This window comes from Antrostomus carolinensis, unplaced genomic scaffold (assembly GCF_000700745.2).
Source record: "Antrostomus carolinensis isolate BGI_N321 unplaced genomic scaffold, ASM70074v2 scaffold16599, whole genome shotgun sequence".
NCBI classification, from domain to species: domain Eukaryota; kingdom Metazoa; phylum Chordata; class Aves; order Caprimulgiformes; family Caprimulgidae; genus Antrostomus; species Antrostomus carolinensis.
Window position 1 is genome coordinate 13,761 of NW_010338024.1, and position 12,516 is coordinate 26,276.

Sequence of the window (12,516 nt, forward strand, 5' to 3'; positions counted from 1 at the left end):
AACTAACAGGCAGCTAAAGAAGGAAAGAGAATTTCACCAACAGGAGCTGGTAGATCTTAGATCAGAGTTACAAAATGTTAAAATCAAACATGAACGAAACGTTCAAGAGCTCATGAAGCAACTTAAACAAGAAAAGGATGATGCAGAGGCTCAGATTAGAATGCTAAAGGTATTTATTCTGAGGAAATCTAATGTCAGATTTCTTCTTTTTTTCTTTTCCAGTATTGAGTGATGAACATAATAAAGCGTGGGCTTTAAAACAATTTAACACATAATGATAATGACATTGGAATTTTACAATGTACATTTAATATGAAGGGGAGAGAAGAAAAGTGTGTTCTGGATTATAGTAATAAAAAAATGAGTTGATTGTGTCTATGTGTTCCTCTTCTATGGAAAGGTCAATTTTACAGTAAGGGCCTTGATATTGGTACTGATTGTTGTACCTAAATAGAATATTTAAAAAAAAATTCTCTTCCTTGTTTCCTTTACAGTGCCATGACTTTCCCAGAATCCTTAATCCACGTACATTTTTACTTTACAGCTTTGTGTCTCTGAAGCAGAGAACAACAGAGGGCTTGAGGGAGATGAATTTTGTAAGATACTAGGGTAGACAACTTTTTTTAGAAGCACACAAAATTATAATGCAAAACATTCTCTTGATTCTGTAAGTGCAACTGTAAGTAGATAATTGTATCTATCTGTAGGAAGATTTGATGAGAACAAGTCATCGTGCAGGTGATTTGATTACTTTTTGTCTGAACTCATAATTACATTGCAATTGAGTTTCACTTTTATGGACATACTTTTCTTCCAAATTAAGTTAAATTTAGCATGCATTTTATCAATTGTATTTAAATATTATGGTTTTAGGGTAGAGTTTAGGGAAATACAACAGAAAGGGGTTTTTTTCTTTTCCCTATTTTTTACCTATTATCATTTTTTCAGGCTGGTAAATTTTTGTGCCCAGTAACCAACTGACTTTTACTGATACAGTAATAATCTTGACCTTACTTGTGTCTCAGCCTCATCCAGTCTTTGTAACTGCTTTTGGGAAAGAATACACATAATCCTATCTTAGGCTGTTAATGCTAAAGTCTTAAAAATAAAGGTCAACTGGGAGAGACTTGGGAAGTAAAGGAAAATTTAACGTTTATTAGGACCCGAAGCCTTAAACTTAACTAGAGGAGGAATTTTGATGAGTTACTTTCAGGAAATCAAGGGTGCAGAACCTTGTGTTTACATGACCAACTGCTGCATAGGTAGTAAAAAGAAGTGACTTTTGTTTCATACTGTTCTTCCCTCTCTTGCCTTCTCTGTATGATACTTTCTGCTTCACTCTTGTCTGACTTCTGGTAGTGCTGCACTGGATTGAAAAATTATATAGTAGTTAAGGACATTTTTGGGGGTATTAGGAGAGGTACCATAGGAATATTGTATGTTGTGATACAACTGGAGAACATGATAGAATTTTTTATGAGATGTCAGTGTTGAGAAGGATCTTACTGTCTCAGAACTGAGATTCTAGTGCTTAAGCTTTTACTTCTGTTCCTGCTGGAACCTCCTAAAGGATTCCCAACCAATGTCTATCATGTCTTTTTGTTATTATTTAAAATGATAGATCAACTGGGCATAGGAAATTAAGTGGTTTGCTTAGTGGTTTGCAATCAGCTGTGCATTCACAAGCTCCAAATCTGTCCCCTAATTTTAGTATATACCCTCATTTAGTTTAAAAACATCCTTGTTCTCTTAGAATAATGAAATACAAAATGACTTCACGCCTGACAGCGCTTTTAAGTATTAATCTTTAAAGTAAGATTGTATAGACTTATATATCTATACATATAATATAGTGTATATATGTGTATTATTTTTGAATTGTTTTCCTTACACATACCAAGTGGGTGTAGTTCTTTTTTTCCTGAAGATTATCAGATGTGGAAAATGGATTCAATCCAGATCAATTAAATTGAAGTCATTTCTGCTTTGTCCATACTGAAAATTTATAAAAATTACCTTTCTCCATTGTGTCTCAAAGGTAATATAAATGAAGAATTTGTTTCTTGGATTGTCTCAATCTTCATAGACATGATTATCTTTAGTAGGAACTGAAATGTTGGTTTTGCAAGCATATTCACACAGAAAACATTTTAGATATTGCAGGCTTCTCTTCGTGTCTATAAGTCTCTGTGGACTTAGGACACAAAAAATCTTTCTCGGAATTGTCCTTTGGAGGAGCTTTTGTACTATGTTAGCTCTGTTGTCTAAATTAACTCATAAAACTTCTCTCCTTGCCCTTCTTCCCCATAAAAGTTATACTTGTAGTGTAATTGGAGAATAGAATTTTTGCTTTTCCTCAGGAAGGAACTTACTCTGCAGGTTTATTTTTGTGTGTAACTGCATTCCACAATTCACCTAATATGAGCCTGGTTTTGCATGATATGTGTGTAATTTCCTTCTTTGTTTTGTGTATTTTTTTACATTCTCTAGATATTCTAGAGAATTTCTCAAGTCTGTGAGTTTCAGTCGGTTTTCTGCTGGAAACCAATATACTTTATCCACTCACTTATTTAGGACTTTCAAGGCCCTTAAATGTTTTCTTCATTTTTCTCTGCAATGTTTCCATTAATAGCATTAAAACCACACAATTCTAGAAATTTAAAATACCAAATATTTGCTGTTATTTCCCTGCAGATATAAATTTAGTATTAGGTCCTGAAATGAAATGATAGTTTTGGACTTTCTGATTCCAAATTACTTCAGTAATGGAAAAATTGCATAAATGCAGGGCTTTGAAAGGTGATGTAAGCTGATGAGTGTAGCAGAGTTGAAATGCAGAATCTGAGACTTCTATTTACTGCTTTTAAAACACTGTATGGTTCTACAACTCTGTGATACATGTTTTCCATGTTCAGATAAGTGATTGCACTTAATATAACTTAAATGTAAAAAAATAAATAGAACTACCCTTCTGTAATAGTGTCCCATGGATTTGAAACTCTACAGTCTGAGAATATTTTAAAATAACCCCTATAGTGATTTTTCAATCTATTTTCCCATTACCATTAGATGGAACTCATAGAAGAGAAAAACATAGTCAAGACTCAGTGTCGGCAGCTGGAGAAGATAAAAATTGAGTGTGATAAATTGACAGAAGAATTAACCCAAAATGAAGAAGAAAATATAAAACTCAGGCGGAAATGTGAGTTTGTGAAACAAGAACTGGAGAAAAAGGTAAACTTGCCTGCTTTTAACCATGACTCATCAGTCTCTCTGCTGATAAATACCCAAAATAAATGATGAATTATGGAAATAAATGGTAAACTTAAAATATAAAAAAATACATGTATGTATTAAAGAATGTACACAGTCATACTGTAGTACATAGTGTCTATGTAAATCAAAGAAGGCAAAAGTGACTCAGCTGAGTCATGAATTATATCCCTCCAAAGTTTTGCTAATACTATTTAGGAAAAGGAATATAAGTCCTGTTGCCTGCCCTATTTCTAATGTAGGTAACTAACAAATGCTTAATCAAACACTTCTTGTTTTCTTCACATTTTCTTAAAGTTGCAGTGCAGTTATGAATAATTTAGAGCTTATTCTAAGTAGATAAGCAATTAAGCATAATAAAAGAAATTATAAATAACTTGATGAAAATTATTTTCTCCTTGATTGTTTAAAATACAGCAACTTTTTGAAGACATTCTCATCCCTTTCTTGTACTGGCATTGTATTTCTGGAGATGGATGATGTCTGCCAGCCATTCTTGTTGCCTAGTATTCTGGTTATTAATATTTACTATCAAATATCAATTTACAGTCTCACAACCTGGATTTGACGGCCTTTCTTTTTAAAAATCTGGTGATAAATACAGAGTTGCTGAAGAATTTTATTTTAGAACTTCTCTTTCTGCTTTCCTGAGTTCTACTTTTTTCCCCATGATCAGTTGCACAGCATTGCTTTTTAATATGTTGTTCTTACCATGAATGTATTTTACATTGTACTGTTTTTATATCTTAAATTTCTTTCTGCCACATTGTGATTCCAAATAGGTATTTCGGTACATGGATGAAGTTTTACCTTCTCCAGTGTAAAGCATATACCTGTTGGTATTTGCTTAATTCATATTAAGACAACATTGAAAATGATTGTTTCTAATATTTGACAAATCTGATTTCCTAGATTAAAATTCAAGAAAACAAATTTGTGCATTCTGCAGGAAGCAGCTTATAATTTTTTCATGTTATCCTCATTTTTTTAAAAAAATGATATTTTAGCCCCTAGCTTGCTCTTCTATGTCAATTTAGTAATTTCTTATCCTTGTGAAAAGAAATTTTTTTTATATGGGCATTTATATTAACATGTTACAAGAGTTTTGTTCATTCATTTCACTTGGACTGCTGAGTATTCATCAGATAATTCTTCATTAGCTCAATAATTTCAAACTATTTAAAGCTGATAGAGGCCCATGGTTATTGTAAATCTTTCATGGCTTTTCAGGTTTTTTCAATTTAATTTTCAACTTGTGTTTTGTTGTTCTGAATGAGGTGCACAACATCACTTAGATGCTGATCTTAAAATCTAATGGGCTTATTTTGAATGTAGGTAAACTGATTGAACCTTACCTAATATTGGGAACATTCAGTTTTTAAACTGAGTTGATCTTTCATATCCAGGTTGAAAAAGAATGGAGAAGCTTTTAAGCACACAGTCCTGTGATCTCTGCCTTTGAAGGGAAATGCAGATGGACAGTTCCACTTGATGGTTAATTGGGTAGCTTAACAGAATATTTACTACTGTGGTTTTATTGTGGATTATAGAAGGGGTGATAGGATAGGGGAAACGGTAATATTATCTCTTGAGAAATGTCATAGTAGCTGTCATATTGTGGTATTGCAGAAGCCTATTGTGTCACAGAAGAATGATATATTTTTCTTTTTCTACACTTTTCATACTTTTAATGTCATTCTGTCCTCAGTGCAAATACTAAATCAAAGTAACATAGGTATTGTAAGTAGCTTGGATTTTTTTTTTTCTATGAAAAGCAAAGGGAGAGAAAATAATGGTACAATTTTCTGTTTCTTTTGTGTTCTAGAGATTAGATGCCTGTAACTGGTTCAGGGCAAAAGATAATAAGGGGAGTATTTGTTGCGGGCTCTCTTTCTGCTCACGTGGAAGAGATTTATAACAGAATGTCTAGATGTGACTCTGAAAATAGGCTCTCTGATTGTTGGGTTTGGATTTGGTAGCAGTTTCCTCATACCTGATTTACAGGAGAGTAATTAGAATCGAGAGAGGAACTTATGAGTACTAATAGAAAGTGGTATTTTCTGTGGCAAGGAACTGAACTCAGTGCATGAGTGAGTATATTATGATTATAAGATCAAAAGTTATATTGCCAATGATGTATGTTATATTATTAATGCAATAATTTCTTTGTTTTGTTTTTCCTCTTTCACTCCAGGATAAACAGATCAGCAATGAAGAAGATCTTTTGAGAAGGATGGATGAGGCCAGACTGCAATTTAAGGATCAGCTGCGTCACTTAGAAATGGAACAGGAATCCATTCTCACCATGATAGGAAATGAAATTGATGCTGCTTGTGAAATTTTTTCTCGAGACTCCATGGAGAAATTCAAAGTAATTCTAAGTTTTAAATATGCTGCACATTTTGTTATTTTCTTAATGAATATTTGTAGCAGAATTTTTATACATTGTTGTCACCTATCACTTAACTGATATAGATAATTTATGGGCAATAGGATTATGGATATTCAGCTGGTACAGATGCACATTGCTAGGTATTAGAATGGGATACTATGAAGATCTGCTCATGTGTTGATTGTTACTGCTTTCTTTGCCAATTTTTTGGGTGAGAAATAGTTCTTTTGTGAAAGGACCTTCCATCAACCAGAATTTTGAGGCAGGTTTTCTTAGGCCACCTCCTTAGAGGTGGGAGGTCCCCAAGAAAGACCTAAAAGGCTTTTAAATTGGGGAAAAATGAAATAAAGGTTTTATTAAAATTAATTTAGATGCTTTGTTTTTTAAGTAGAGAAGTAAATCATGGAAGTGAAAAGAGCTTGTAACCTCCTCTTTTGTGAAGCAGGTCCTTGTGTCCAGAAAATTCAGATTCAAAGTTTCAGGAACTTTGTAGCTTGCTGTAACTTTTTTTTACTCTTTTACTACTACTCCTGCAACCCTTGTCTCCCATCAGCTTTTTTTGTGAGCATTCTTATTTGCTCCCCAGGGACAGAAGGCTTACTTCCTCCCTCCCGATGATTCTACATGACTAATCCTCTTAAACTGACATTGTACACAGCTGAGAATAAAGAAGACAGGCAGTCTGACTCAGTTTGTCACCATACTCACTGGCATTATGGGTACTTATATCGCAAATGCTTGATCAGGTGGCTTTTTAGCCTTAGCTGTAACCATGGAGTACACTTTTTTGTCTTGCTATTTAAACAGAGCATGCTTTCTACTCTATAGTTCATGGTCACTTGATTGGACTGGGCTGCTTTTGAAATAGAAAATTTTCAGCAATGACACTGAAAATCCATTCTATTTTTAATTTTTCTTTGTTTTATTTTCTATTTTATCTCCTCACCTATTTTGTTGAAGGTGTGGAGAGAAGTCATTTTGTTTCAGACATAGAGTGGTTATGCCTTTTCCTCCACTTACCTGTGGAGCTGGGATGTTACAGCACATAAACAGATGAGAATTCTAAGAAAATGTATTTAATAAACAAGCTTTCTCCTCTGTACCCTTACACATAAGTCTTTTTTTATTAAGTCTTTGTGATGTGCTGTAGTTGCCAGGTTCTTGATCATCTAACAATGCCTTCTTGGACTTCCCACCTCCTGCAGAGTTTTTGTCTTCTGAATAAAGTCTTGCTGATCCCTGTTTTCACAATTCTCTTTATTTATCCCCTTTAGCTATTTATTATTAACTGGCATACTTAAAACAGATTTGAATTTCAATTTTTGACTAGGCAGCTAGTTTGAAAACAAATGTTCCACAGTTTTGTGGTGCCTAGTCTGAATTTTTTTTTTAAAAAGGTAAGACTATGCCCAGTACTTTAGGTATTGCCAATCACACAAGTTCTTTACTTCAAGAAGTTGCCACTGCAAGTAAGGTGAGCAATGAGGAATTTAATGGATAAATAGTTGTATTCAGAGAACTTAAACACCAGGCTTCATCCTTCCTGATGAAAAATGTACTGGATTTTTTATAATCACTGTGTACTAGTGTTCTAAGCAAAGACTTCCACATGTATTGTTCAGATTTATTTTTCCAATCGGTCTTTTATTATAATAAATCTTATGCTTGCAATAATTACACCAGTCATGCTTAAACTATAAACTGAATGCTGCCTTCTTTGAATGTGATTGCACACAATGAGGTTTGCTGCCATGGAAGGCACAACTTTCAGGTATGCATTGCTTTGTGAAGTCATGGTCAACATGCCTACTAAAGCTTTTCTTTTCAGCTGTGTCCTTACATAGTGATAATTTTCACATGAAACTTATGTATATACATAATTAAATGGTGCTGTTTAGGCACCCTTGGTCTCAGAGTAGTTAATTAAGCTAATATAAATATCTCTTAAAGAAATATGCTAGTTCCAAAAATTATTGGACCAGGACTAAAAGAACGTGAAGACTCGCTGATTTGCAACAGGTGGTAAATTAAAAACAAACTAACAACACCCCACAAAACCTTTAAATTGCAGAAAGGCACAATGTAGTAATCATGGGATAGGACCACATGAAATGAAAGATGAGGCTTTATATAAGACTTTTTTTTTTTTCCTTCCCCTTGTGCATCAACTCATAATGTGGGTGGGGAAAAAAAAAGATGCATTACCACTACCTTTTTAACAAATAATATAGAAAATATGTATTGAAGGACCTTTAAAACAAGTTTAACATGGTTCAGTTTGAATGCAGAAAAGAGACATATCAAGTTTTCTCATAGCATTAAGTATTAATGAATCATTCCAGCACAAGTTTTTTCTTCTTTTTATCCACTTAGTGAAGATTATTTTCTTTTTATGCCTACCAAATGTTCAAAGTGAAAGATTATGGGTTTTTTTCGTTAAAACACTAAGACCATCATCATGAAGCATAACTTAAAGATTTTGGGGGGTTGTCTTTTTTTTATTTTTTGGTAAGACCTTTATCATATTGTATATAGTATTTCTGGAGATGCACTGATAAAAGTTCAATCACTCATAACAATTGATTATGCTACTTCTGGTTTATGTGCAGCCACTGTTGTTCTGCATGATGGAGGAAAAAACAATTGACTTTGAAGTTGGCCTTTTCTTAAGAAATAGTAATTTTAAAGTAGAGAGTGATTTTATTATTTAGAAATATGATATTTTCAGAAAAAGACATACAGATTCAAACTAAGAATATACACCTTGATGCAGAGATATGTTCTGGGAATGTTTTAAATGTATCATTGCAGTGATTCTTAGGAGAAAACTATACTGACTCAAAATACAACTTACTTCTCTTGCAACTTACTTAAGTTGCAATGTTAAACAAAATTTTGTATCAGTGAGTTTGCATAATTTGCTTTTAAATATGACTAAGTTATGGTTAAATAGTTCTGTTAAACCATTTACAGATATGATATCCAAGCTGGATTTTTAGAAAATAATATTTATTTGATGAATTTCCAGTTAGTGGAGAAAACTCTCCTTTCTGTGTCTAATTATTGTTTTTATGCCTATTATTTTCTCTCCTACCATTCCATAGGCAATATCACTTACACCAACAGTGCTGAATGATCCTCATCGCTGGTTAGCAGAAACAAAGGTAATAGTCAAACCTCCTGAAATTTTACTGAATAATATCCAACACTAATATGCAACACTTACAATCTTTCAATTGAAAGTTTCTGAAAAATCACTTGAAGTGGAAAAGGAAAAATAAAAAAGCATTCCTTTGGCAACAGTTCTGATGTTCCCAGACTGTTATTTCAACTGATGGAATAATTTTCCGTATTTTGCTATCAACAAGAAATAGCTGTCTCCATAGCAGAATAAATAACAATGCTGTTTTTCTACAAAAAATGCATTGAAGTAACTGCAGCGATAGCCTTCAAATCTGGTTCAATTATTTTCAGACAAGAAAAACTTGAGAACATAGTCAGGAGGTTAAGTTTCTCTTACAGGGTTATAACAAGGCAAGAAAATATTTTAAATAAGGCTTTTATTTAATAAATCTAAAGGATATTAGATTGGATTATTGGAAAATAAACTATTTTCATTCCACCTTTGTTTGAAGCTTTTGAATCTTGTAATGTGGTTGTACACATGCTTGAAAAATTCTTCAAAGAGATGACTAGTAACTTATAGCCCTTGACTTTCATTTTGCAGCTTTACTCCTGCTCCCTCAACTCACACACATAAGCATATTTCTTATCTAATATCTTTTTAAAGGAGTAAGTTTCTCATAATCAAACTAGATCATGATAAACTGTAAAGGCCAAAGCCCCAGGAGAATTGACTTAAGGGAAATTTATTATTTGCATGTAAGATTTGCATGATGTTTGGTCTATGTAAGTCTTGTAGACCAAAAAAGACTGCCACTATAGATAGCAGTGATTAGACTGAAATCAAATGAGAAGTGTTATGTCAGAAATATTTTATTTATTTAAGAAAGTGACACTGATACATTATTAAAGAGACCTTTCAAAGAACACCTAATAATCCTTGCATACATTTCTCACCTAAGTTTCTTTAGCTACTAGAGGGAAGTCTAGAATGAATGACTACTTAAAATCCCTTCCTTTTTTTTTTTCTTCTGTTTTAAGGAAGCAGTGAATGTATTCTTTTATCACTTCTAGATTTAGAAGTGGTATATATATTTACCATGAGCTTTCTTATCTATGAACTCTCTTTTATTTTTCCTCTGCATGAACCTTAAACAATAACTTTTTGCTGGCCAGAAAAGATTGAATTAGCTTTTTCTAGAATGGTTAAATGCTTTGATTTCCATCAACACAGAATAGATAGAGAAAGGTATTCTGAAAGGAAAGGTTATCTCTTGGTGTCTATGTATATACTAATTCGATGTGAATTTCCATACCTACCCTAACAAATTAATGCTTTTGATTTAAAAAAAAAATTTAAAAAAAATCTGTATATTTCTTCTTCACATAAAATTATCAGCCAAAATATATGTCTTTTGAGAATCTCTGAAGGTTAAAATTTATCCTTTTAATAGATCTGAATGTTCTCTTCTGTTGTTATTCAGTAATAGATGCAAATGAATAATCTGTTATTCCAAAGATAATTTGATCAATTAACATTTATGTCCTCTTATTTTCATTAGAACTCTTTACTTTTTATTGTCCCTTTTTTTTAATGTAGACTAAGCTTCAGTGGCTGTGTGAGGAGATAAAGGAGAGAGAAAGTAAGGAAAAAAAGCTGCAATGCTACTTACTGCAAAGCCGAGAACAGCTCAAGCACTTTACACAGATGAAGGAGGCTGAACACCAGTCTCTCTTTAAACAGATAAAAAAGCAAGAAAAACTTTTGGAAGAAGTTCACAGAGAGAAAAAAGGTATGTTGATGTTCCATTTTTATTAACAAAACAGAGAAAGAATTTTAAAATTCTACTAATTATAGTTCTTATGGCACATTCATATATATAATAACTAGTTATGACAAACTCTAATTTGGTAACGTGCTTGTCATAACCAAGAAAACAGTTTTTTGTTTTCCCTTGCTGACAGAAAAGGCAAATGTAATCAACTACACTTCAGTCCAGTATGATGGTTGAATACCATGTGACTTTGCAACATGGGCAGTGGATCACAGAATCATAGGGGTTGGAAGAGACCACTGGAGATCATCTAGTCCAATCCCTGTGCTAAAGCAGGTTCCCTACAGCAGGTTGCACAGGAAAGTGTCCAGGCGGGTTTTGAACATCTCCAGAGATGGAGACACCACGGCCTCTCTGGGCAGCCTGTTCCAGTGCTCTGTCACTCTCACAGTAAAGAATTTTTCCCTTAAGTTTGTCTGGAACTTCTGGTGTTCCAGTTTTTGCCCATTGTCCCTTGTCCTGTCACTGGGCACCACCAAACAGAGCCTGGCCCCATATATTTGGCGCCCACACTTTAGGTATTTATAGACATTGATAAAATCCCCTCTCAGTCTTCTCTAGGCTGAAGAGTCCCAGCTCTCACAGCCTCTCCTCATATGGGATATACTCCAGGTACCTAATCACCTTTGTGGCCCTCAGCTGGACTCTCTCCAGAAGATCACTGTCTTTCTTGAACTGGGAAGCCCAGAACTGGACGCAGTATTCCAGATGTGGCCTCACCAGGGCAGAGTAGGGGGGGAGGAGAACCAGCCCATCTTGCTGGCCTGTCTTTCCTAAAGAAGACATAACCATCCATGACAGCATTCCAATCATGCGAGCTGTCCCACTATGTCTCTGTGATCGCAGTGAGGTCATGGCCCTGAGGTCACTAGTTCTTCCTGTTTATTTCTCATGCTGCGTGCATTGGTTAACAAACACTTAAATATATAGAATTTATTTTTCAGCTGTACTATCTGAGACATTCCACAACCCGAGCAAAGAGGAATTATTCAAGAGTCTGAGGCAGCATTGGTAATGCTGCTTTTATCTGTCAAAAAGAAAGAGCCCAAAGCAGTCCCAAGTCCTGTGCAGTTGCTCCATTTTGCTTAAACTGTATGTCCAAATAACTTTGTTAAATTTTCTTTTCATCCCTTCTTCTATATTGTGAAATGGAGTAAGACAAAGTTTGGTTCTAATTAAAATAAATAACATTATATATGGAATACCACATAAGCATAGTTTTTTCCTTTTCTTGGCATGTAATTCTTACTCTGGAGTGTTGTGTGCCAGGCTTCGTACTAGCATCCGTACCATCCATGCTTGTCATGAAAAGGAAATACTGATCAGATGTTACTGAGTGGTGGAAAGTTCTGTTAGGGATGGACCTCACTATCCCAAGCCAAGAGCCATTTTTAAGTCTCAGCTCATGTACCTTTAATTTAGTATTTTATAGTTTCTTGAATATTAACTTTCAGCAGAATGTTTTTGGGAGAAACATGCTTTCATCATGAGCCTCTTATTCTAGAGTCTTAGGAAGACATGAAGATCTCAGTCTTCTGCCATTCTGCTTTTCATCTGTGTACAATTTCATTTATACTGTGTTACTTGTAGCTTAATTAAAGACATTATTTCAATGAAGAGTATTTTTATGGTAAATCTAGAGCATTGTAGCAAACATGGAACATAAACTATTTATAGCACATCTTTTTTTCCATGCTTAAAAGCAGATTTCTTTCTGCTGTCAGAAATTAATACTTTGTGTGTGGAGCAGGTGTGAGAGTGGATCCTTGTTAAATCCAAACTTAGGTGAAGTATAAAGTTTTGAAGTGTAGGTTTGGTCTTGGTCAGGAAGAATCCATGTATGTTGTTGATTTGGGTTGAGTCACTAGCTCTTATGATCAGTTCATAATTTAC

General features: G+C 34.0%; 1 protein-coding gene across 1 annotated transcript in view; it reads left to right on the plus strand.

The window, feature by feature from the left end:
- The window catches only part of CEP128 (centrosomal protein 128), a 76,992-nt gene that overhangs the window by 7,053 nt on the left and 57,423 nt on the right, over positions 1–12,516 (plus strand). The window contains exons 3-7 of the mRNA XM_010175374.2: positions 1–169; positions 3,070–3,234; positions 5,468–5,644; positions 8,770–8,829; positions 10,389–10,581. The exon at positions 1–169 is cut by the window's left edge and continues 482 nt beyond it. Of these exons, the coding sequence (XP_010173676.2) occupies positions 1–169; positions 3,070–3,234; positions 5,468–5,644; positions 8,770–8,829; positions 10,389–10,581 (764 nt within the window). The remainder of the gene's footprint in view (positions 170–3,069; positions 3,235–5,467; positions 5,645–8,769; positions 8,830–10,388; positions 10,582–12,516) is intronic.